The following is a 26664-nucleotide window of genomic DNA, read 5'->3' as shown; positions in this document are numbered from 1 at the left end:
AAAGCAGTCAAATAAGGTATATTACTGAAATACAGTAGTGTATTGTAGCTCTTACCCAAAGATCAATGAACTGTACCTTTCGGAACTCCAAGGAATTGCCTTTTATAGTCAAAAGGTCAAAACAGAATTTAGAAAAGCAGCTATTAAAGTTACCTGGTCCTTATGGATTGTTCCCAGTTTGACAGTGAAATTGTGGGAAATGTCGGTCTTGGGTATTAACAAAGGGCTTTGAATCATTTGCTATTATTTAACTAGAAAAACCTTCACTTTCATTCCAACCATTTCTTTTACCCCTTTTCATGTCTCTTTAATTGATTTCATTTATATATATTTGGAGTTAATGTAGCATGTTTCACCCCTGCTTCCAAATACTAATATGTTTCTTCTCTACTATATGGATCAGAACACACAGCCCTGGCTATATTGGAGCAATGGGATTTAAGGGCAGTATGCATAGAAAAGGCAATTAGACAGCAGAAGATTGTTTTTAGATATTCAGATGGCGCTTTAAAACAATATACCAAAATAACAAACTAAGGCAGCACATTTAACTGCTGCCCCTTCGAAGTAGCAGGAAGCAGGACTATGAATTCCTTTACAGAGGAGTGGCATCCCTAAGGCAGTTGGATGGCACCTTGTTTGCCTCCATCTAGCAACTCCTGCAGTCAAGCTGGTTCCAAAAGTATTGCTCTGTTTTCCTTTGGTCCACATCAGCGAGGCTGAGGGGGGTGGCTCTTGTCATTTGGGCAGCCCAGGACCTCCATACATACTGCCCAGGCTTGCAGCCCAGGGAGGTTAGTACTTAAGTGCTGCTAACACAGCAGTTTGGCTTCACCCCCATAGGTGGACTCCATTGTCTCTCAGGACTGATGGATGCCAGCAACAACATTTAAGTTGTGCTTTCAGTTTGCCTTAACATATATCAGGTATTTTAATGAAGAATCCCCAAATTCACCTCAAATTCCATGTTAGGCCCCCCAAAAAGAAAGTAGCAATTCAAAGTAATATCTCCCCAGATTTAGGCTCCGGGACAGCAAAAACTTCCCACAACTTACTTTTGTACTGGGGATACAATTGGTATTACTCTGACTTCCCCTCTGGCACAGCTGAGTGTATGTGATTGGAAGCAACCACTTTATTTTAAATCAGCTTTATGTCTGCCCCCTAAACTGTGGTGCAGCTTAACTATTGTTTGTTGAAGCTTACTGTACTTGTTTTAACAAACCATAGTGAAGATGAACTACAGTTTACTCAATTCAGATGTTACAACAAATCATGGTTAATGAAAAAAACATAAGCAAAAGCTTTTGAACTCCTCTCAAATGGCCACACTGGAGGAGGGAGCATGTGAGCCAAAGGCTGCCTAGGCCTGTCTATAAGTTATGATTTTGCATTATGACATTATGTCTGAACCAGTCCACTGTAGGGAATTTATTTGTCTGCAATGTAAAGTGAAGATTTCTTGTTTACATTTCTGGACCCATGCTCAGATTAGAAAATACATGTGGTGTTTAGACTACATTTCCCTTAGCACACGTGGAGAGTCCTTTACTTACAATTTTATGAGGTGCTCCAAGGGCTGCCTTAAAATCCTCTCCTTTTCAAAGGGAGCTTTTAACCGCAGAGCAACTAGAAATATTAGCACTTATCATGCTAGCTGAAAATGCATCTATATTTTTCCAGGACCTGGTTGTACATAATGTCCCTTCCCAGGTACTTTTATGGGGGAAGCCATTTCCCACCCCCATAGAATGTCTTTGTGATGCTGCCACTGGAGCCTTGCTCTGCCTCTATCTTCGTAGCTAAATATAGTTGATGGCATCAACTTGAATGTTTACAGAAAGGTTTCATCTATCTAGTGAACTATTTCCCCTATGAAATATTTCCTTCTAGCTCTGAAAAGCAAGTTGTTTCTACCCACAGCAGTGGGGCTGAGTTGACTCAATGATTTAGTTATTCTTGCTTGCTGGCTCTTCTTCACCCAGATTGCAAACCCACACATGGCAATATGAGCAACTCCAGAATGGCATAATGTGATCTGAGCCCTGAAAGTCATTTGCAGCATTTCACAGAACGATAACATCTCTGCAACTTTCACACATAAATAATAGGTTTTCAGGCTAAGGAAAACACTTCCACAGTTCTAAGCACACATCTAATAAATAATGTAACACCAAAAACTTTAAAAACTAAGCTAGAGTTGCTAGATATTATGGAGAGCTAAACCTTAATTGGGATACATTACCCATCTTTCAATGTATTCCTGTTGTGAAACAAAATGTTCCTTCACACATGTTGCTTTCCTCATGTCAGTGTGTAGTGTTGCAGGAAAACAACTGGCCATCATCATCACATAACAAAAACGTATGTGAAGAATGTTAGCCCATCTTACTTATAGAATCATAGAAATGTAGAATTGGGAAGGATACAAAGGGTCATCTAGTCCACCCCCTGAAATGCAGAAATCTTTTGCCCAACATGGGGCTCAACCCCACAACCCTGAGATTAAAAGGTTCATGCTCTACAGACTTACTGTAAACTTGTAATGCATTTGCTGACAATCGCAGCTTCAGAGTACACTAGCAATGGTCCTACAGGTACTACTGAATTCCATCTTTCCTAAGCCTCAGCTAGCTTGGCCAATGCTGAGGGATCATGGGCGTTGCTGTCCACAATATCCCAACAGAAGGGCCAGTTCAACCATGAGGCCAGGTAAGGCAACCGCCTCAGGTGGGAGAGGCCACAGGGACAGAAGATCACAATGTTGATCTCTCATTCCCCTTTGTTCCTGATGTAGATCTTCAGTCACCCTTTGTTCCCTGACCAGGGGGTGGGGAGGCACCATTTTCTGGTTTTTCTCAGGTGCCAAAATACCTTGGAAGCCCTCCTCAGGGGCCACAGGTTTCAAATCTGTGGTTTATACATGACAGTACATGGTACATGGTACACAGTACTACTATTATTAAAGTAATATATGTACGATAAAGCATTAATAATACATGATACATGACAGTACATGGTACATAATGTGTGTGTGTGTGTGTGTGTGTGTGTGTGTGTGTGTAGCTCTCCTTGACATCTTGCAAGGCTTTGATGACGCAGGCCTGGCCAGGATGGCTTTCCATGTTACAGCTTCTGGGCTTGACAAGGCATGTGACCCTCAGCTGTCCTCAGTCTACTCCAGGCATAGGCAAACTCGTCCCTCTAGAGGTTTTGGGACTACAATTCCCATCATCCCTGACCACTGGTTCTGTTAGATTGGAATCATGGGAGTTGTAGCCCAAAATATCTGGAGGGCCGAGTTTGCCTATGCCTGGTCTACTCCGGCTGTGGTACTCCCATGGGTACAGCAGATGGGGAAGAAAGCATGGGCATAGCCAAGGGGGGGGGCAGTGCACCCCCTAGATCAGGTAAAACAATATAAATACTTACGGCACCCATGAAGGAAAGGGGGAGGAAATGGAACAATAGGCAACCTTTCATGTGAATAACTCCAAATCCTTACCTAGTTTGGAGTGAGGCATCACATATTTTTATTAATGCTGAGGTGTAAACATTCTTACAAGACAACAGCCCATGTGAGGCTGCCAGATGAAGCTCCATGATGCTCCAGATGTTTGGTATTTTGACCTCTAAGGAGTAATGTGCAACAGTTGTTCATATTTTGAGCCAAAGTGGTAAATGAAATCCAAATTCACTTGTTGAGATTAAGGAACAAGATGGGAATGGGGGGCGGGGGGCGGGAATCCATTTCTATCAGCTCAACAGCAATATGTTCCAAAAATTCTATCCCTAATCCACACAGAGGACATCCATTTCCCTAATAAGCTAAGTCTAGGGTTGAATTTAGACACATTTCTTGATATACAGCCCAGGAAAAGCTTTTTAATGCTCATTTACACTGCATTTAATGTAAAATGTTATGGAATTCATTTTACATTAACTATAATTGTACTGTAGTAGTAAATTTCTGGACTTTCCTATTATATATAGAATTTATAGCTTTCCTCATTTTAACATCATCATGAGACAATTTTTGCCAGTTAAGTGCATTAATAAAACCAAGTTAAAATTACGCTTTCCTTCGTTTAAAAAAAAAAAATGTAAAATGAGCAACATTTATCCTCTTTATAACTTTTTTTTGTTGAGGAGGTTCTTCTGTAACCATCTGAAACTGTAGCATCAGAAGCTTAAAAGTACTTCACTAACCAATTCATAATGCCGTAATGATGTGACCCCCGCACCCATATTCATTTTAATGTCTTTTTAATTTATTTAATTGGCATTTAGCATGATGCTGCTGAAAACACTTTAGCTGTTGTGATGGAGACCTTTCTTTCACAAAAGCTGAAGATATATATGTAAGGCAATGAGGACAGAGATGGAGAGGTCTGTTCCAAATCTTTATAATATTATAGGTGAAGGGGGAACCTATGAAGAAGAATGCTGTTATCTCTAGTGCTTAAGAACACAATTATTGCACTGAGAACTCTCCCTCAGCCTCTCATTTCACATCTAAGCCTAGCTTAGATAACACCAGAGACCCAAGTCCAAGAAGAGTGTCCTTGTAGAATACTTTTAAATGCCCATTTCCTCCATTTATATTTTTTGGGATACACTGGAAAACAGATAAGATGTACACATTATAGGTTAGATCTAGACTAAATCAGTTGCATTTATTTCCCACTGAAATTAATGAGATCTAAGTTATGATAATCCTGTCCCATTGATTTAAGTGGAATATAAATCCATCTAATATAGTCTGGATCTAGTCTTATAAATAAAGAAGCCTTATACATAAACAAGTAAACACATGCTGTTGAAATCATTGCTCCAGAAATCTACTTAAGGAAATGTCTATGGTTTCCCCATGACAAAGAAAACTATAAGGAGATTATAAAAAATGAAACACGCAGAAGTCCAACAGATTTATCAGTTTAAAAATATATCAAATTTTGATTGGCCAGCATACTTCTTTCATTCAGTTTCATTATGGATGAGTGCCATTCAGCATATTAATTAAAACAGAAAATCTCTAAAATTAAAGCTTCTGAAGCTTCTGCACTATTATTAGAAGAACAATTCCCTTCTCATCTTTTAAATAAATTGCTTACAAGCCTCTTGTAATATTTCTTGGAAGTGTAGATTTCTGAAAAATCAATTTACTAATGGCTCCCAAGGAACACTGGTTACCTCTTTAATGAGTGCTGAATCTTTTAACAACATGAAACACATTTTTACTACTGATCCTCTGCTAGTCTTGCTATAGCAGCATCTAAAACTGGCTAAAAAGATGAATGGATTGAAACAGTCTAATAAATATTTAATCTCAAATGCTTATTTGATTAGACACATTTACATGTGTTGCTTGGCGTATTTTAGAAAGTTCACAATGTAACTTTAGCTTCTTCCAGGAAACGGGCTGACCTTTTAAGCACATAGACAAAGCCATTTTCTCAGTTCTTGCAACCTGCCAGCCGTAACTGACACCCCAAAGGAAACAGATATGTGATACGGCTGGACGGCAACATACTGGCACTTTATAACAAGGTTACACAAGGTGTCCAAACTGTCTCCACAATAAACTGACCATTGGAAGAACACTCTCCTTTTATTGCTCAGCTACACTCTGAAGTCACCAGACACCCATTTTTTGGAGTGACATTTCTACTAGGATTGTTGTTGACATCCATCTGTCTTGAGTGGCAATGGAGATTGGGGTGAAGTCAAACTGCTGCAATAGCAGGACTCAAGTGACCTCCCTGGGGTACAAGCTTGGGCAGTTGTATGGAGGTCCTGGCTGCCCAGAAGACAATGCCTTGATCTCACTGGTGTGGTCCTGACGAAAGCAGAGCAATACATTTGGCACCAGTTTGCCTGCAGGAATTGCTGGAAGGAGGCAAACAAGGTGTGTTTCAACCAACTTAAGAATGCCTCTCCAGATTTGTGTAGGGTTTACTCCTTAGCCTTTTCTTCTCCTGAAGGTATTCCACAAGTCAACAGAGGTTTAGGATCAGAGTTTTCCTTCTCTTAGATGTGCTACCTTCCCAGATTGATGAGCCCCATCTGCTCCTCACTTCCCTCTATAACATGAGCAGAAACTGTGTTCCTCACTGCTGGACCAACTACTGGTCTCATCCGCTCAACCTGCCAGAACCTGTTTTTGCATGCAGGGGAAGTCCCTAACTCACTGAAGGTTTGAGATCCATCAGCTACGCTCACCCAGTGACCCTCAACCTGGTTTAGCCAGCCAGTTGAAGCCATTTCCTGGGGTTTGGCCACTGTTGCACGCTGATAGCTTCTAGGAGCCACGGGTGAGAGCTGAGTGCAGGGTGGGGACCAGTGGTAGACAAGGAGCACAATGCATTCGCCACCTAAAACCTAAAGTGCTCAGATCCAGAAAGAGTAATCAGTTTGCCAATTTTACCTGGGATATCAACTGCACTGTTTAGGACTACAGTGGTACCTCTGGTTATGAACTTAATTCATTACGTAGGTCCATTCTTAAGCTGAAACCGTTCTTATCCTGAGGCACACTTTCACTAATGGGGCCTCGTGCTGCGCGCGCACCTCCAACATGTGATTTCCGGTTGCATCCTGGGGCAAAGTTCGCAACCAGGAGCAGCTATTTCCGGGTTAGCGGAGTTCGTAACTAGAAGTCCCAAAGTGTTCGTAACCAGAGGTACCACTGTATAAACATTGGATTTAAATGGACAGGTGCCCTATCTATGTGAACATTAAGCCTCAAAATGGATCTCTAGGGCCCTGAAAATGGGATGGGGAGGGAAGGCACCATCTCACTCATGATATCTCATTGGAGAGTAATCAGAGGACTGTATCATCTTAACCAGTAAATGCTTTACTAACAAAACCTAATCAAAGATGGGTATTTTAATGGACACCATTGAGATGAATGGATTTTGAACAACATAATATGTATGAGCCACCCTTTCCTTTAAGATTAGGGGCTCCAGATTGTGCTGTAGTCTGCAGCTGATTGTGCTCTGAAAGAGACTTACATTGAAATATTAAATCACAATCAGATCATTACAGATAGGTTTACGAGCTCTCAAGTTATCTTAGATGTCATTACACCTCAGCTGATGAGTTTATTTGTGTAATGGTTAATCTTTCTATCAGATCCTTTCTAGATGCCACATATTCACAGTTAACAGAAGCAGAAAAAGCAGAATGAAATGACCAAGCTAAAAATAAGGACATTTCCTGTTCAAATCCCAAAGCACATCTATTCATAGACTCGGTAATAGAAGAAGAATGAGTCTTCTAGGTCATTTAGCCTGTCATTCTTCCAATGTCATAAGATTTTATCAGTTTTCAAACCAGATTAATGTTGATTATTTCCATGCCAGGTTAAAGTTAGGGAAAGGAGGAGAACATGTGTGCTTTGATGTTTTAGCAATTAGTCTGGTTCGGGAAACCTGAAATATTTCAGAGTAAAAGTAATAAAAATGTTAGGTGGTTTGTTTTTTGCTTGTTTAGAAAAAATACTGAGTTTTCACTGAACATTTTGTCATGGTTTCTCTCATCCAAACAAGTCATGACTGGTAATCAATAGAACAGACCTTGACCATAGATGACAGCAAGACAAACCACGAGTCTGAGTTGGTACAATATGATAAGCCAATCCATGGGTTAACTCACAACAGCATGACAGGAGAAGCAGCAATATGGCCATGGCACATTCTTAATATGTCATGGTTCATCTTAGCATTATGTGAAACTGGGCCTATATAAAAAGGGTAATTGATTTAGATTATACAGTACACTGTCTACATATTTTCCCGTTGCTCCCATTGCTCGGTCCCTGCTCCTGCCAACCTAGCAGTTCGTAAGCACGTCAAAGTGCAAGTAGATAAATAGGTACCGCTCCAGTGGGAAGGTAAATGGCATTTCTGTGTGCTGCTCTGTTTTGTCAGAAGCGGCTTAGTCATGCTGGCCACATGAGCACCGCAACCCCAGAGTCGTTCGCAACTGGACTTAACTGCCAGGAGTCCTTTACCTTTGCCTTTACATATCTTCAGAGTAAAATAGAGAAAAGTATTGTGAAACTGAAGTTGTCTACATTGCTGAATCCTATCCACTCACCCCCTTTAGCTCGTGTTCTTTTTGCAGAAAAGTAAAACTGTTATTCCATTTTTATTGAGAAGTTCTGATCCTCCTTTATATCAGTAAGCAAAGGTGAACCAAAGTTTTTGAGACAAAACTGTGACTACAGAAGGGTATTGCATAACTACTAAAAGAGAATGGAAAAGAATAGCTTTCAACTAGACCCACACAATGCCCATAGGCTTCTGATTATTCATAATATAATAAAATCATTGTACTCTCTTTCAATCATCTAGATTTTCCTGGATACCTCTGTATTCATCTATTTATTAATAATATAAGGCATTCTCATATCAATTTTTTTTAAAAAATGCATTACCACGAGTAACATCAAACAAAAGGGGCCAACAAGCCAAACAAAAAGCAAAAAGCAAAAAGCAAACAAACTTCCGTTCAGTAGAATGCTTTTTATTTATCATCAATAGTATGCTAGGCAGGTCAACAGGCTAATAGGTCTCTGTGCAGAAATGTTCTCATAGAAAGCACATACTTGGCTGGGTTCAATAAGGAAATATTTCTTTTTTCTCCCACACTGCAGCCTACGACCTTCACAAGAAAATGCTCCAATATGAACCAGCTGCTTTGATAACAAGAATGCAAAGCCTCCAAGGACTAGGGCAAAGCTTTCTGGGAGAGAAAACTGTTGCCTTGTTCAGAATCCAATCAAAAACCTGAATGTACTGAGCAAAAAATAAACCAAGGTCATCATTATTCCTTCTCATTGTGCTTTGGCTTGCCTTCAAATTGCTTAGCATGTGTCTCTGAAATAGCAGCACTGCCTCCATTAAGTGAGGCTCCCATCAGTTTAATCAAAGTACCTTGCAGATTTCAAAACACAAACATGTCAATTTCCATATATACTTAAGTTCTTTCCATACCCTAAATGATAAAATTTGGAATGAGCCTTGTAGAGAATTAAAAAAAATAAAATCTGCTGCTCCACCTTCCTTACTAATTCCTGTATTGCCTATGCCTGATCACATCATGTGTGATCACATCATGTGAAGTAAAGAGTTGTGGAAGAAATTTACAGTACAATCCTATACAGGAAATCCCATTTAATTCTATGGGATTTACTCTCAGATAAACGTGTATAAGATTTCAGCCTGAAGCTGGTTTGTGAATTACAGCTGAAAGGCAGGATATAAACATTCCACACAAACACGCAAACACATAAAAATAAAAATTCTTGGGTTGAATAAAGAAATGTCCTCTCCAAACTTAAAAACAACAAAAACATATAAATTATTCTTCCACTGAACCACAGAAATTGGTTTACAATAAAACAAGATGATATACCAATGGAAAATAGTGACAGGATAAATAAAAAAAGTCAACAGCCTTAAAAACAAAGCTGGGAGAGTCACAGTTAAAAATATAGTGACATTAAACAGAGCCAAAGCAGGCAGACGCCAATGACAAAAGAGGTAAAGGCCATTGAAACAGAACTCTTCAACAAGCTGCCTAAAACCATACTATGAGAGCAGGAGTTCTAGTGCTCCTGTCAAGAAGACAGGCTTTCCTGCGATCCCCCCACCAGCTATCCCACCAGCAAGTGACCTTTCCCCCAAACAGAGTGCCCTATCTCCCTTTTCAGGCTGTCTTGGAAGTCTCCCAGCAATGCAAGACATGCAACATTTATTCCAAAAGGAAGTTTCTTCCACCGAAGCTAAATTGCCAACATCACCACCAAAGCCACATTAAATAGACGTGGTTTGACTTGACCCACCATTTGTCGGTGTCCCTGGACAACTGGCAAAAATGCAAACTTTTCCAATCAATAGCAACATCATGCCCTCTCATCTCTTCAAATAAACTACTTGTTTTGTTTAGTTCCAATACGCGGACCATACATTTTGGCAGGACTCATTCATACACTTTCACTTTGCAACAAATTTTGGAAATAAATTAGAAGCAGCCGAAGAGATTATTACTGCCACACCTCCTATTTTTCCATTCTACCTACAGCTACATAAGCATGTGAGTTGTTAGCCACCTTCCAATGCGGAAAGATATGGCTGGTAGTGTAACCTTGCATTGGTAGTTTATGAATTGTGCATGTCTGCTTTTTAAAAAGACAGAAAAGGATAAAAATACCAACCTTAGAGCATTCAGGCAAAGATTTCTATACCTGTATGTGGATAATATACTGAGGCCAAGTATGAAATAAAAACGGTTATCCTTCCACAATCTTTAAAACAGAACTATCAATCTTATCTAAGTTCTTTCTTTCTGGCTTTTTCTTTTTTTTTGCAAGAAAATATGAAAAAGTTGTAGCACAGAGCGTGAGGAAGGACGTAAAAACACCAGAGCAACCTTAGGGCTCTTTTCTTGTTGGGGGAGATGGGGAAAGGTCCAGTGACTGTTCAACTACTTTACTACAAAATAATGAACAAGATCCCATTTCATGTACATCAATCAGGGCAGTGGAAACAGCATATGCCATTATAATTCAAAGCAGCTGATAGTCTTTTGAACTTTTGCCAGACTATTAGAAACAATAATGAAAAATCTATTTTTATCCCAGTCACTTCCCTCCCCTCCCCTCCCCTACCAGAAACCTTTAGTAAATACTGAATCTTCGAAATGCCCCTTGTGTTCTCACGCAATAGCTTTTTATTTCCACGAATTTCTATTTAAGTGTAATTGTTTAAGCAACCCTGAAATACAGGCACCCCTCCTCACTGTTCTGTAGTCGACCTTTGCATCATTGGGGTGATTCCCTCCCCCCCGAAATGCATCCTATTAAAGGGCTTTCCTACAGACCTCAGCAGAATTATGTCACAAATTTAAATGCAATGGTAAAAGTATTTCAGACATTTTGTACTTACATTCTTCCTCTTCCTCATACCACAGCATGTAAGCATAAAAGAAGGTCCAAGGCAAACACCAACAGAGTTTCCCAAAGTACTACAATCCAGGGTCACTGTTCCAATGTCCGTTTTAAAAGCCAACAAAAATAAACCAAAATTATGATGGCTGCGACTCAACAAGCCGCAGCATTTCACACAAAAAATCCTCTCATCTCCTTAATATTCCCTTGTTAATTTCACTGTACAGTCAGCTGCTTCTCAGAACTGGATTCTGTACCCGGGAATAACATGATTCTAACTTCCACTAAGCTGACAGAGTAACTGATGCCAGGGTTCTGTTGAGGCCCTGAGATGTTTCAAATTCCAGGACCTGCGCAGAAGCAATAAAGCACGCTTTCCTCAAAACAAGTTGGCTTCCCATAATAGGCCAGCTGATCAACTCTACATATAAGGCTCTGTTTTCAGAATGGCATGTATAATGGATTTAAGTGATGTGGAGCAGCTTTCCGGATAACATTCAAAACAACTCTACGTGCACACAGTGCTGCTTCTCTTGCAAATGCCTGGCGGATCAGATTGTGATCATCATCATGAAGATGAGAAGCCTTTGCAGACTGAGGAAACTTTCCAAACACATTATCAGCACCTAGTTGGGTTAATCTGAATTTTACTTTATGCATTTATTTTACGTTTCTTATTTTATTTCAACTTGGGGGTGGGGTTTTTCAGCTCCACCACAATTCCTCACAGCTATATTCACATTCAGCAATCATAAGAATGCCAGAGCCTCAATATTTATTGAATCTAACCTCACCACTCGGGAAATATTTTCAGAAAAAAACCTCCTAACTCTTCCAACCTGAGAAATGCTATACCAAAATAACAACCTGAAAAACAAACAAGCCAACCTGTGGGGGTATAACACTTTTAAAAAAAACAACCTGTCTTCAGTAAACTCATGCATATTGAACATGACAAGTAATATTTGTCACAATATGTGTTTACTATGTCTCAGTTTAACTCATTTTCTTTCAGAATAGGAATACTGCCAGTCCAACTGGCAGGGAGGGGCACGGTTATGCCCCTGGCCTTCTGGCATTGCCATAGCTGAAGCTTACCAATAGGGAGAAGCAATGGGGAGGCTCACAGTGTGGATGCAACAGGAGAATTGGAGTACTGGACCCACTGGCTCTGCCAGTGGGTCCACACAGCACTGGTCTCCCCACTGGCTTGCCCTCCTACCCTCCCAGTAAACCACTCCCAATTCTACCCATATAGCCTATCTGTATGAATGTAGTAATGAACAAAACGCACACAGGTGATGATTTGTACTGAATGGCTCTCAAATCTGATTCAAGAAACCCAGTTCTCCTCAAGAAGACATCACTAACGTACACATTTCTGCAAAGAATTTTCCCTAATACTGCACAATGCATTTTTGGATGTTAGTGAAAATATCTTCATTCTTATGCACATTTTCTCCTAATATATGAATACATACGCATTGTTTGGTTGGAATACTGCATCACAAAATTTGGATACGTATGAATTTTGAAGGATAGCTGTGATTTGCTCCTTATCTTGTTCAGGAAGTGAAAAGTTGATAGATTCAGCTATAAATGCATACAGAATCAAATTTCTCCTCCATTCCTAGCTCTGAGTCATAGTAATCTGTCGCTCCTTTGAGTATCCAGGGCCACTATAGCTTCTGGGAAATTTATTTACCCACTTGTTAAGAGGCAAACGTATGGAACAAAGCATAAGTGTTAAATGTGTGGTGAATGCAAATAACACCACATTCAAGACAATATATGTAGCTGGAATTCCAAATATGTGGTACCTGTTAGATTTACTTTACTGTGGCAAAAAAAGCATTATTCACCTCAGACATTATCTCGATTTGCCTTCAGCAAACCCCAGAAATAATCATTTGCTGGCTTGACACAGCTCCATTGCAGGTGTGCTTCCTGTTAGTCGCTTGAATAAAAAACAAAAAACAGGAAAGCTGCCAAGCCTCATTGGCTCCTTTTCTCCACACTTCACACATCATACATTTTTCACCCCATATAAATTATTTCTCTGTGGAGCCTGACAGTAATTGGCTATAGTGGAGTCAATAGTGCGATCTCGAATGACGGGGAGGTCCAGTCATCTCCTCTTCCATTATAACCCTTTGGCCTTTTTGACTGCAGAAGCATTTTGTAGCATATTTCTATGCCCTTGTTCTATGCCAGTGCAGTCCACCTAGGCTCTGAGGCTGCCAGCCTCCTTTGCTTCACCCCTGCTAATGTTTTCATGGGAATTTGAGATCCTTGCTGCTGTTACTTAATGAACTCTAACAGTGTGTGTGTGTGTGTGTGTGTGTGTGTGCGCGTGCGTGCACGTGCACACGCACACACACACACACACACACACACACACAGAGGAAACAAAGCATTGTGTAATATATGCCTTACTTTAAAGCATAAGTTCCCCCAAAGTTGATTCTAGTACAATGGTCAGATTCAACTTTTTATTCAACGGTTTACAACAAAGCAGTGCATTATGTGCCAGGACTTTCACTTGCATAATGGGGCTTTCCCTCCACTCTTTCCCTGTGCACCCCCTCAAATGGACCTAGTGGGGTTAGGAGAACCCCCATAACATGACATAGGCTGAGGAGGGGGATCATTCCATCTGGCAAACTGAATTCCATGTGCAGACAGAACAATTGGCAAAGCATGACATTGAATTCCACCCTAAGGAATTAAAATGTATAAAACATAAACATCTTCTAAGTTACACATTATTTCTCCACCCCAAAAAAATATCTTCAGTGGTAGAGTGCACGCTTTGTGTGCAGAAGATTCTAGGTTCAATCCCTGGTTTCCTTAGGTTGCACTTCGAAAACCTCAAGTCTGAAATCATGGAACGCCACAGTGAATAATGACAATACTGAACAAGAGGCATAGGACAGCTTATTATATCCCTATGTTCAATATGCTTTACCCATATGAGTGCTGCTGAAAACATCAGGGCAAAATTCAAGCGTATTGCTTTGCATTATTTTTAAGAATTTGGTCAAAATTCAAAATATGTATTTTGGTTTTCATAGTTAAAAACACACACAAATAAACATCTCTTAATATTCCCATATACTTTATATTGAGAAACTTGCTCAAAAGATTAATGGCTATATGTATACTTTTGCAGTCAATGAGTAATGTCCAACTAAGTTATCTTCAATGATTTAAGAAACTGAAGTCTATTGATTTCAGGGTGTCTACTCTTAATGCAACTAACCTTGGAAATCCCCCTACGTGGGCATTTTCTCCTTGACATTACATTTCTGAGATAATTAGTGAGTACTGTACTACATTTCTTATATAGCTGGTGATTTCATGAGTAATATACCAGGAAAACACTGATAAGATTGATTTTGTCCAGCCACCCTGCAACAAAGCTTAGATAATGCATAATTCTATATGTTGTGAACAAGGAAGAAATTACCTCCAAAGGAAATGAAGAAGCAGCCAGTAAATAGTAACTAACAGTAGGTCATTGCTTTCCTTTCAAATCCCTTCAAAATGATCAGATTTTGTGTTGTGGTTGTTTTCATATTTTGGTTTTCTATCTGTATTTAATTAAAATTAATAAATAATTGCTTGGCTGGGTATCTAAGCACAACATTAATAAAATTCTGATTTTTAACACACTCCTTTATCCTTTAGATTAGAATCCCTATCATTTTTCATAGTGGTAGCCAAATTAATTCCTGACAAACCATCAGTGAATAGAGTACCTCAGCTGCCTATAAAGGATTAATTTGCAACCCACAGAGTCCAAAAGTCATGCACTGATGTTGAAAATAATTTGAAGCACAGTGTCAAGAGAAAAGAAATTGACAGTAGCAATGCTTTGAGGATTTGAGAACAAGAAAGGTTGATAAAACTAGGAGTCTAAGAAAAAAATTGCTTATTACATACAACCTCACTTGTGAATCCTCACAAGATAATATTCCTTTACCAATTTCCAAACCCTCAAGAGACCCTTCAGAGTCTTTTAACAAAATCAACCATCTAAAGCCAAGTTTTTACTCTTCTTTAAGCTTGAATCAGGTAGGATGCAATGGGCCACAGATGTAATTGGTGTGATGCTGTTCAGGATGCGTTATAGATACATTTCCCATTCAGTTTTATGTACTTGCATCTGTGTAAATCTACTGGTCCTGTCATCCAATACAAAAGAGGGCCCTCCACTTCAAACTGTCTTGCTATTCCTCCACTATACACAAAGTAAAGGCAGGTAAGTATACCTGCTGTCTGTTCCAGTGAATGTTGTCCCCCCTCCCCGATTTACAGGGGTGATGAGTTTGCCACACCATCATCTACTGAAGAGTGTTTGTGCGTTCCCATTCATTCTAGTGGCCTGCACTCTGCAGCCTTCCTCAGAGCCCATATTTCCTGACTGGGCGTGGGGTGGGGAGAGGGGGAACCTGAAATATTTGGGTGGGCTTTCCTCACAAGAAGGTGAGGAGACTGCCTGCTATGCATCTGACACCTGTTTATTGTTTAAGTGAAGTCTTTATTTTGAAATATACATGTATGTGTGGAAAGAATGTATTTTTACGTGAAGGGGAAGACCTTCCCTTATAAAACCAGCAAGTTTGTTCTCTCATGCTCTTGGTAGACATCTCATCCAGCTTGCTCTGCTTCCCCTGCTTCAATTAAAGCTCAGGGAATTTTTTTTGTGAGGGACTCCCCAATGGAACTTTCTCAGATCAGAAAGCATGGGCAGCCAGAGGCCAGTGCAGAGTGCTAGAGAAATATTTAATGAAAATGACACACACACACACACACACACAGCGCATGGCCATCTTGCAATGATAAAGTAAGCTCAACACAACACCAAAGAAATGTGAAAGCTGCTTGAGAATGAAAATGGGAAGGATAAAAGCCTCTTTTGCAGGGAAATAAATCTTTGGAGAAATTAAAGAGTTTTCAACACAGCAGTACTGTTACATTGTTAAAACAAAGTAGGTTTCATTGTTGTCCATGCCCGGGTGGAAAGCTGCGGGAAGACCCATGCAAAATTAAAAAGGATATAAGTGTAATAAGTGGACACAATAAATATTATATCTTCTCTGTAATTAATAGTAAGTACTCTAATAGTAAGTACTCTATTGTATTAGACATGTACAGGTCAATGCGTACTTTAAGGCTCAAGACTGATAATACCTCCTGGTAAGCCCCACTGAACTCCAAGGGACTTACTTCATAATAGTCATGCACAGACTGCACTGTAAATTACTCAATAAAGCATTGTTTCAGGCTATGCCTGTAGGGCCCACAGGATTCAATGGGACCGAATTCTGAGTGAACTTGTATTCTCATTTGGATGGATCAAGACTGATAATGCCTCCTGGTAAGCCCCACTGAACTCCAAGGGACTTACTTCATAATAGTCATGCACAGGACTGCACTGTAAATTACTCAATAAAGCATTGTTTCAGGCTATGCCTGTAGGGCCCACAGGATTCAATGGGACCGAATTCTGAGTGAACTTGTATTCTCATTTGGATGGAGTAAATCTTTTTATTTTAAAGGGGAGGGGGAGCTGCACAGACATAAGCTGATTCTGATGTACAGTGGTACCTCGGCTTACACACGCTTCAGGTTACATACGCTTCAGGTTACAGACTCCGCTAACCCAGAAATAGTGCTTCAGGTTAAGAACTTTGCTTCAGGATGAGAACAGAAATTGTGCTTTGGTGGCGCGGCGGCAGCAGGAGGCCCCATTAGCTAAAATGGTGCTTCAGATTAAGAACAGTTTCAGGTTAAGAACGGACCTCTGTAACGAATTAAGTACTTAACCCGAGGTACCACTGTACTAAGGAGGCAAAGAAGGCACTAGTCTTCACTGCTGCAAATTATTATTATGAGTTTTGAGCCATGCAGGTGGTGGGGAGCTCTGGTAGATTCTCCTTCAAAATCAACAGACAATGCAGGGTGAGTGAAATGTACTCTAATAGCCTGCTATATTACTGCATTTATTTTCATTTTTAGCCTACACTAATCCAACTCATCCAACCACTGGGAGATGTTACCACCGGAGATGATATAATGACTGAGATACTGAACTCCTGAACGAGGCGGTTCATCTCAAATTTCATATATTAGATTGATATACTGCCCTTCATCAAAAGATCTCAAGGTAGTTCACAAGATTAAAAAAAAAAATATATCCCACTCAGATGATTAGAATGTTTTCCTACACTTTAAACTTCACAAATTATAGTTAGCCTCTTCCAAAAGAGTTACTCCGTATTGCATTTATCCTCCAGTTGGACTTTGTTTCCAAACACTTTCAATAGTTAAAGGGCTTGATGTTTAATAGAAATGCTGTGGTAAGCCTGCAGTTTGATTCAAAGACAGATAGATCAGGGATGCTTCTCTTTTCTGAATTTAGATGGTTTAATTTCCATGGGTGGGTGGGTGTGGAAACATTTGTGCATGCCTCTCAGACACACACACACAAACACACCCACGAGTATATATATGTATATATACTGTATATATGTGTGTGTATGTATATGCAGCATGGAGACAAATTTTGCACCTCCCTAATATTTAGTATCACATCTTTTAACAGTTAGGTTTGGCTTTTTCTGTTTTTTAGTCTTTTCGCCAGACACCTTTCAAGCCTCTTATCCAGACAATTTTGGCATTTAAAGTTATGTCATCACCAACAGAAAACCTGTCCATCATATTTGTTAAATCCAGCTAGAGAAATGACCAGTGACAAAAAGCTGAATGTTCCATTAGGAATCATCATAGCTTGTTTCCCACACTCCACACACTGCTCTCACTTGCAGGTGAGTGAATGGTCCTTATCCCACTATTCGCTTCTTTTACGCAACAGCCTCAGAGCTTGCTCTCAGCTGTGTAGGCTGCTCTTTCTAAAACCCCTTTTGACTTTTACGCAAGAGCCTCTCACAACATTCCCAATATACTCTCAGCCAGCTTCTTCAGTTAAAAAAGGAAAACAGGGCCACTACAGTTCCTGTATTTCTTTGAAACCACGTTTTCAATACATAATGGTGAGGAAATATACTGTGCTGCATCTATATGATGGCATTCAGAGAGAATGGAAACTCTGTTGAAATAAATATGATAAGCATGCTATTTGTGTTGGTGTTGTTAGAAATCTACTTACACTTTCTGTAGTTAGAACCCTATCTGAAATAAAGGAGAAATGCTTTCCTTCCTTCTCCTTGAATTATTGAAGAAGATTGTGTGTGATTTCCCATTAGTGGTTGCACATTAAATCACCTATATTTCTGAAGAAGGAGCATTTTTAGTGGTTTAAGCATGATGATAGCGCTGGAATTTGGAGGGGTAAACTGACATGTGATTCTTTGAAGGACTGATGTGGTGTGTGGGAGGGACTTCATTTGCTGAACTCCATCAGCCCCAGCCAGTGTGGCCAATTTCAGGGATGATGGGAGTTGCAGTCAAATGACATCTGTAGTCCAATAGGCTTCCCAATCCTGGATTAGACGCTACTGGGCCACATGGACCAATAGTCTAACTTGGCACAAGGCATACATGAAACCAAGGAACTATAGCTCAAAAGATTCTGTTTTGATAAGTAGCCCATGTCCTGATACTTAAAGAAAACTACCTTTTAATTACATTGACTTCATTTGAACTCTCCAAGGATCACAATGATTACACAGCTTTAGGAAGAGAAGCAAAAGATTGTCACATTAAATCTGTGAAGACCTGGTTATTATGATGGCAAATTATGAAGACAAAATTCTGTTAGTTCAAGTCTAATGAGACATTACTGCACATGCTATGATGAATGCTAAATTATTGCTGTGCAGGTCTATGGCACATCAAACTGATGGCAAAATGAGGTTAATGCAAGCCTGCAGAGTTGACATTATAAATGTCAAGATGATCACAAAATGGTGACGGTGCAAATGTAGCATGATTTTAAGGCAGTGAAATAATTACAAAAAAAATATGCTAAGGGATCTACGACAAGACAAAACTTAAATAAACACTGTTGTTAGCATCCATCAGTCTTGCAAGACAATGGAGTACACCTCTGGAGGTTAAGCCAAACCCTGGAAAATCACAGCACCTGCTGTGGCTGAAAAGACCAGTAATTCACATCTGCTGTCTCCCACATTGTTTTTGCTGTGACCTCTGGGAAACAAGCCTGGGCAGTGTGTATGGAAGTCTTGGGCTCCCCAGATGACAAGACCCCCCCCCTTGACCTTGCTGATGTGGTCCAAAGGAAAGCAGAGCAATACGTATGGTACCAGCTTGGCTGCAAGAGTTGCTGGAAGGAGGCTTACAAGACACCATGCAACCATCTCAGGGACTCCAGATTATTGTAGGGGTTACACCTTAAGCCTTTCCTTCTCCCGAAGCAACATTAACAAAAGCTAATCCAATTTGGGGTGTTAATGAACCTGACAGCTATATATTACCACATTATAGCAGAAATTAAAATTGAATTCTGTAGGAAGAATACATACAAGCACCTCACCTTGGATAATATCAATACTGAGTAATCTCCAATTGCTGGTGCATATTTTTCTAGTGTAGTGTAGTGGAACAGCTGAAATCAGAGATGTTACTGAGAAAGTTCTCAGCATGAATATCACCTATGCCATTATGTTGCCTTCTCCTATCATTAACCCTTGATCTGCAACATGAAGATAATTGTTACCTTGCAGAGCTGTTGTAAAGATTTGCTGAAATAATATGTGTGAAGCACTTTGAATTCGCAGTGTGAATTTGGCGGGACTGTTGTGTTCTGGTGACTGAAATTGCCACTTTCAAGAATTTCTCACAATAGCTACAGCAGGCTAGCCAGCGTATGGAAACATCTTGAAGCTTGCATAATCTTTGTTAGCAGTGCTTTCTCAATATTAGCTACATACACAAGTACATGAAAAAACAGAGTTAGGTAGTGGAGATATAGAAGTTGCTTGTAGTTTTAACCATGCCAAAATGTGCTTTCCAAGGCTTATTGCTAACTGATTAATATAACATGGTTGTAGACTACAGTTTTGCTCCAAAAAAAGAAAGAAAAACCTTTTAAAACTACAGTGTTCATCTCTAAAAGAGGTTAACAACCTGAGTCACTCTTGTGCTAGAATCTGCTTCCTACCATAGCATAATTTCCCCAGTGAATGGCGTTTTGTACAATCTGCATTGAGAAAGTATGATGAGCTTTAATTCCGTTGATATCAGTTCTGGGCACAATACTGAGTTTAAGGGCCACTGATCTCCACACATTTAAGTATAATTAATTTTGGATTACACCCCCTTTAAAGCTGTATTACTCAAATTTCTAGCAGCCACAGCACACCTTTACTCATTTAAAACTCAATGACTTCTAGTATCTACAAAGAGTAAGAACTCGTTGGCCTCAGAGAAACCCACATAGTGGAATCCTGCACTGTTGCTTGAGGAGTGATTGGATTGGGCAATTATTGGCCTGCAGTTGAAGCTGATTGGAAGGCTAGAACAATGACACATAGGGATACAGCAATCAAGCCTCCTCAACAGATAAGCTACTCAAAGGAGAGATTAATGATGGCATGAATTTATTTCTCATGGAACACCATCATTCCCCCCCCCCCCCATGACATGCTAGTGTAGTCAGCAGAGTCTGGAAATTACTCCCTTCACAGAGTGGAAGCTACATCTGTTGAACAGGATCCAATCATCTCTGACTGGCAGTTAGTGGAGAAATCCCCCTACCCAGCACCACAGTCTGAATCAAAACTGAGCCCTTTTATTAAGATTTGATGAGACCGAGTAGTTCTGACTTGCTGAAAATATTAGAAATATACAAGGAAGAGCCATAGCTCAGTGACAGAGCACATGTTTTGAAAGCAAAAAGGCCTTGGTTCAATCCATGGCAAATCCAGGCAGGGATGGGAAAGACTGTTGTCTGGAACCATGGAGACCTGCTTTGAGTCAGTATACAGGGCTAGATCATGGCCCAATAGTCTGATTTGGTGTTAAGGCAGCTTCTCACTTAATCCGATTCACAGATCTACCATTTCATGTCTAATTTCGTCCTTAGTATCTTAGCCACTATGCTATACAAACTCTTTAGTATGCATAATTCCTTTTTAAATCCTATAATTTTATACACTTTTACATAAAACAACAACAGGTGTAAAATTGCACAGTCTATCTGCTTTGGCTGCTGCACCTGTGATATTCAACTTCCTGACAATTACACTGCTAAACATAAAACGCTTATGACTGAAATTATCTTTCAGACAGAGTAGGTAGCATGTGACCTTTACACTGCTAACAAATGATTTCTATCCATCTAGAACAGAAAACAAGAACAAAAAACATTATTTTCAGTGTGAATTTATTGTTCTGTGTTGGATAAGTTATCTATGCTATTGAAAACATTATTATTATTTTAAATAAATAAGTGAGTCATCTGCTTGTAAGGTAGTAAAACTATGGGAAACAAGGAGTCTGATCACAAAATAAAGACTGACTATATTGTTTTCCCCCCATTAGGCAGCCATTTATTTTGCTAAGAACAAAAATGGTATTATGTAGCAGATCTCAATGCAAGCAATATTGTATAAAATGTTAACAATGGGTAGAATCCAATAATAATACTGTTTATCTACATGTGCAAAAGAGTGATTCCATATCTAAACAGGTACTGTCCAAACATTGGATGTTTTCACATCAGTTCAAAATCGGGTCATTATTTTCAGATCAAACAAGTAAATCCACATGGATGTCTAGAAGTCCATTTAAATACATGATGTTGAATGGATGTACAGGACACGGACATGGGCATAGCCAGGATTTTTGTTGGGGGCAGGTCTTTTGGGGGAGGCAGGACTTTTGTAAGGGGGCAGAACCAATTGGTCAGTTAGTTAAGTATTTCTATTGTTTTACTTGATCTAGGGGAACAGTCCCCCCGCTCTGCCCTGCTCCCCCTTGGACATGGACATGGACAATTCTTAAGTAATGACAAACCATGGATTCATCAATCATGTGCTGAAATATCAATCATGTTCAAGCCTTAAGCTTGTTCACCTTATTTATCACACTTCACATTGTCCAATTCCAATCCTCACTTACTTGTTCATGTAAACTCCAATTTCCTTTACATCTGAATCACTAACTGTTGTTTGTACTTGCTCTCCAAAACAGACTGGAAACCACACTTGCCTGAATAAGCAAGTGTAACTAGGAAGTGTGCAAACCCAAAGCTTAAGTGGAAGCAGTTACGCTATGATTTGCCTTTATATGCCAACTGGCTCCCTGATAACATTACCTGTTATTAGCAGCAACGCTTTATGTTTTGGAACTTAGCCTAGAAAATCTATTGCATAATTGATTTGTCAAGCATCAACAATAATGAAAACCTTCCTCACTGTCCAAACTGACCCTACATTAAAGTCCCAGTAGACGGTGAGCACCCATATACAATACACTTAGGAATCCTCCTTGTAGAAAGGATCAACCACACAAGGACAATTCTACAAATACTTGCAGCCATTTCAAAAGATACCTCATTGGGTTTGTCCACACCCACCCACTTAGAAAGCACAGGTCCAAGTGGATTTCTGCTTGATTCATGCTTTTGGGGCATGGGTCTGAGCAGCTTTCCCCTTGCTCCCTCTTTTCTCAAGGAAAACCCACACTTTGGCTCTAAATCAGAGCAAACGTCAGTCTGGAGGTAACTCTAATTCTCATTCGCGGCAACTGAGCGCTAGAGTGGTTTTCCCTAGGGAAAGCAGCAGAACAAGAAGAAGTGTGGATAAGCCCATAATCATGGCAAATTTTACTGGAAAGTTAACTAATATGCCTTACAGGTAAAAAGTACCAAATCTGAAGAAATATATAATCAAGCATAGTTCTTCTTCTTCTGTTTGATTGCCAATGGAGGCCACAATGGAAAAGCACATTGGTGACATGATCAGGCATTTTTGTCTTTTACCAGCTGTTAGTGGTTTCCTAAATGGAAGGAGCATCATTCACTTTTTGGACACCTCAGTTGTAAAATCAATGATTTAAATGCACCCGCTTTTTAGTGCACAAAGTTTTAAATGTTAGACTTTAGTTTTAATAATGTTTCTGCCAGCAAATGGACAAGAATGTTTAGGTCTAATGTGCAATTAAATTCATATAGCGCAAGAACAACAAGAGGTTAATTGTATTCCCAGAACTCATCAGCAGAAGAATTGAATCAATTTGAATTTAAATCGCTCTCTGTGTAGGTTTTCTTATTCTTTTTGTATATATGTTCTTTGTAAAACCAGCTCCAGATAGCAGCCCCACTGAGCTGCTAAGGTGGCACAGTATACACATACGGTAATAATGTTAGGGTGGCCACATGCTCTACTTTATAGACGGCAGTCCTCTATCTGAAGGAAACCTCTATGTGAAGGGCTGCCCTGCCCAAATCTGAAGCAGAAGAAGGGAGCGCAAAACCCCCACTCTTTTTGTTGCAAAATTCCATAACAAATCCTTTTATGCTCTAAATTCATTGCTTTTACTGGGAATTAACAATGATCTATATTTAAGCATTGTATACTTCATTTCTTCTCTACCACAAAGAAAAACAAGTATGTGATAAGCACAAGTTTTGTGTGCTGAATGTTCTGGGTACAGTCCACAGCATCTCCAGTTAAAAGGACCAGATAGTAGGTGATGTGCAAGGCTTGAGACCCTGAAAAACCACTGCCAGTGCAGATACTACTGTGCTAAATGGACAAATAGCATGATTTGAGGCATATATTATTCCATTATACAGCAAGTAACCAAGAGGGACTCAGTGCACTGCTCTGCCAAATCAAAATACATTGCTTAATCTCTTTCTGGCATCGTCTAGTTTGCAGACCTACCTTTTAAAAAGGCCTTCCACTTCACAAATGACACAGCTGCTATCAAAGGTAGTGCATCCCATTTTGCCACTTAAGTGTAACAGAAAGTGCTGCTTTGCCCTGCTGCCTCTGCTGCTGCCACCACCACTACCTACCTACCTGCTGCTGCTGCTGCTGCTGCTGCTGCCTGCTCTGCTACTGCCCTTCTGCATCCACCACTGGTGGAGAAGAAGCAATGCCATGGGCACCAATTTTGGGTGAGATTTTGCACAAAATCCCATGAGATCTCATGCACTCTGGTGCTATTTCAGCTGAGATCTCACCCAAATTGATGTGATCATTTCAAAAACCAGTGGTGTATCTCTGCCGCTGGTGGAGGCAGCAGAGCAGCTGCAGCATCATAAGTGTGCTGCCTGAGGGGATTTTGCAGCCTGAAGCAGTGGCCTTACTCTGCCTAATGGCTGAGCCGGCTCTGGCTGCTTTGATATTGTCTGATGAAAGTGGCTTCTTGGAATACAGTGGTACCTCGGTTTACAAACTTAATCCATTCCAGAAGTCTGTTCTTAAAGCAAAACCATTCTTAAACCGAGGTGTGCTTTCCCTAATGAGGCCTCCCACCGCCGGTGCCCTTCCACCGTTCAGATTCTGTTCTTAGATTGAGGTAAAGTTCTCAAACCAAGATACTATTTCCAGTTTTGCAGAATTTGTAAACCAAATAGTTTTTAAACTGGACTGTTCTTAAACTGAGGTACCACTATATTATGAACACTGGTGAAGGAAAGGGGGGAGGGGGAGCGCACCGACCCTGGCACCATTGGGGAGGGGGGTACTGTTGCGGCTGCCCCCGGACATGTGACACGCACTGCACTGGTGCCATGCCCCCGGGGGCAGTGTGACATGCCCCCAGAACGTGCACCAGCCACGCCCCTGCCTGCTCTCCGCTCCCGGGTGCCAGAGCATGCAGCTCTACCACTGATTATGAAGTAGCTGTGGTAGATGATCAATATCTGGTTATACATTACTTCTGTTGCAGCAGTTATAATGATGACATAGTCCCTCCCTCCCAAATTGTTAATTGTCATTGGCATCCATCTGTCTTGAGAGACAATGGAGTGTAACTCTGGGGTGAAGTCAAACAGTTGTGTTAGCAGCACCGAAGTGACCTCCCTATGGCAGTGTTTATGGAGGTCCTAGGCTGCCCAGATGATAAGACCCTGCTCTTGGCCTCACTGATATGGTCCAAAGAAAAGCAGAGCTGTATGTTTGGCACCAGCTTAGCTGCATGAGTTGCCAGAAGGAGGTGCACAATAGTAGGGAATTTGCTCCAGATTCAGCTAGCTCTAAACAGTCTGTGAACCATGTAATTCACAGCAGCTTACTAGCTCTTTAGACATGGAATGGATGCCCCTGCCCTTTTTTATATGGATGACTTCCAAATAAAACAAACAATCCTTTGGAAAAGTCTTGGAACTACGAAAGTCAATCCTAAACAAAGTCATCATTTAAGGAAAATATATAAATTGAAACTGCTCCCCCTAAAAATACTAGGAATCCAAGTGCTATGTTACAAAGCACAACATATTCTTCCTGTTCTTATAGCTTGGACATGTAATCCAGAGCAGCATAATGTCTCAGGCATAATTTATAGTTTTTAAACAATTTGAAAAATCCAAGCTTTTACTTTTGGGAGCAATTGCCACCCCTGTTCCAACGGTGCTATGCACCCCACACCCTGGACCAGAAACAATCCAGTCAGTATTTTATTTTACATCCCCATCACCCAGGCAGTGTCTTTCATGTTCAAAGAACTGAAGCAGGCAAAGGGGATAGTTAGCTTCTCGTAGGATACCCTGTGGACCTTCCTGAGAAGTGTCAGTAATCAAAGACTTTGAACCGCCTTTGAAATTCCACAACAGATGTCTCATCTGGACATTTCAAGATCCACTAGGGATGTTTCATCTGGACATGACACTTCCGTTTTTTTCTTTTAGGCAAATGCCATGGCACTGCATGTGGTAGAAACATATTAAATGTTAGTTTATTCAGTTCTACACACCAGGTCAAAGTCAGCTAGCACCACTTGTTTACATGAAAGATGATAGAATCATAGAATTCTAGAGTTGGAAGAAATCTCAAGGGTCATCTAGTCGAAGCCCCTGAAATGCAGGAATACTGCCCACAGCTGTCCCTGGGTGGGCTTGAACCAATAACCTTCTGGTTTACAGCCAGATGCACTGACCCATTGTGCCACAAGATTGGCTGATGCAAATAGTTTTCCATTCAGTTTTCATTATTATCCTTGTTTAATAATAAGGTTCCATACTATTACAGAGAAGAAATATAAGGACAGATATCTACCCTGTGCTAGACCTAAAATCATGCTTCCCCCTTTCACTTTCTTTCCCCCTCTGTTTATGCATTTTAAAATAGTCAATGTTTATCCTGTGTTCCACCTCAGTGCTAATTGACAGAAATGCAATAATGTGGCTTTGAGTAGATCTCCTTACCTAGAAATTGAAACAATTTTTACAAAAGCATGCACATGGACTTCCGGTCGGCGCCAGCGCTTAATGGCGGTCCTTGCCTCGAGCTCCGAGGCAGGACTGCTCTGTGAGTTCGGGTCTGACCCGCTACGGCGAGCGGGGGACCCTTAAAATCACAGGCGCTGAAGCCTGTGAACAAGGAGACTCGGCGGGCACCTTTTGCGCCCCCCGGTATTGCGAAAGAGCCTTTTTAAAGGCTCCGTAGCGGCATCGGGTGTGAGCGCGGTGCTGAGAGTCGCAACCCAGCTCGCAGAGTGAAGCCGCGTCGCCATAAGCGGAGAGCGTCGATTCCTTCCTGAAAAGA

At 40.5% G+C, this 26664-nt stretch overlaps 1 protein-coding gene across 21 annotated transcripts in view; it reads right to left on the bottom strand.

Annotated features, from left to right (window-relative positions):
• DMD (dystrophin) overlaps positions 1-26664 on the bottom strand; it is a 984302-nt gene that overhangs the window by 829404 nt on the left and 128234 nt on the right. For 2 of the 21 annotated variants that reach the window (XM_083438915.1, XM_083438922.1), the window contains exon 1: positions 10959-11505. The exons of 16 other annotated variants lie outside the window; for them this stretch is intronic. In XM_083438915.1, coding sequence (XP_083295041.1) covers positions 10959-10986 — 28 coding nt within the window. In that variant the 5' untranslated portion in view covers positions 10987-11505. Of the gene's footprint in view, positions 1-10958; positions 11506-26664 lie in introns of those variants that run through there. 3 more of the 21 variants (XM_083438937.1, XM_083438918.1, XM_083438925.1) reach the window with 2 other exon arrangements.

The sequence above is a fragment of the Podarcis tiliguerta genome, assembly GCF_965153285.1.
Source record: "Podarcis tiliguerta genome assembly, chromosome: 4".
Taxonomy (NCBI): Eukaryota; Metazoa; Chordata; class Lepidosauria; order Squamata; family Lacertidae; genus Podarcis; species Podarcis tiliguerta.
Note: the sequence above shows the minus strand (reverse complement) of the source record. Positions and strands in the feature narration are given on the sequence as shown.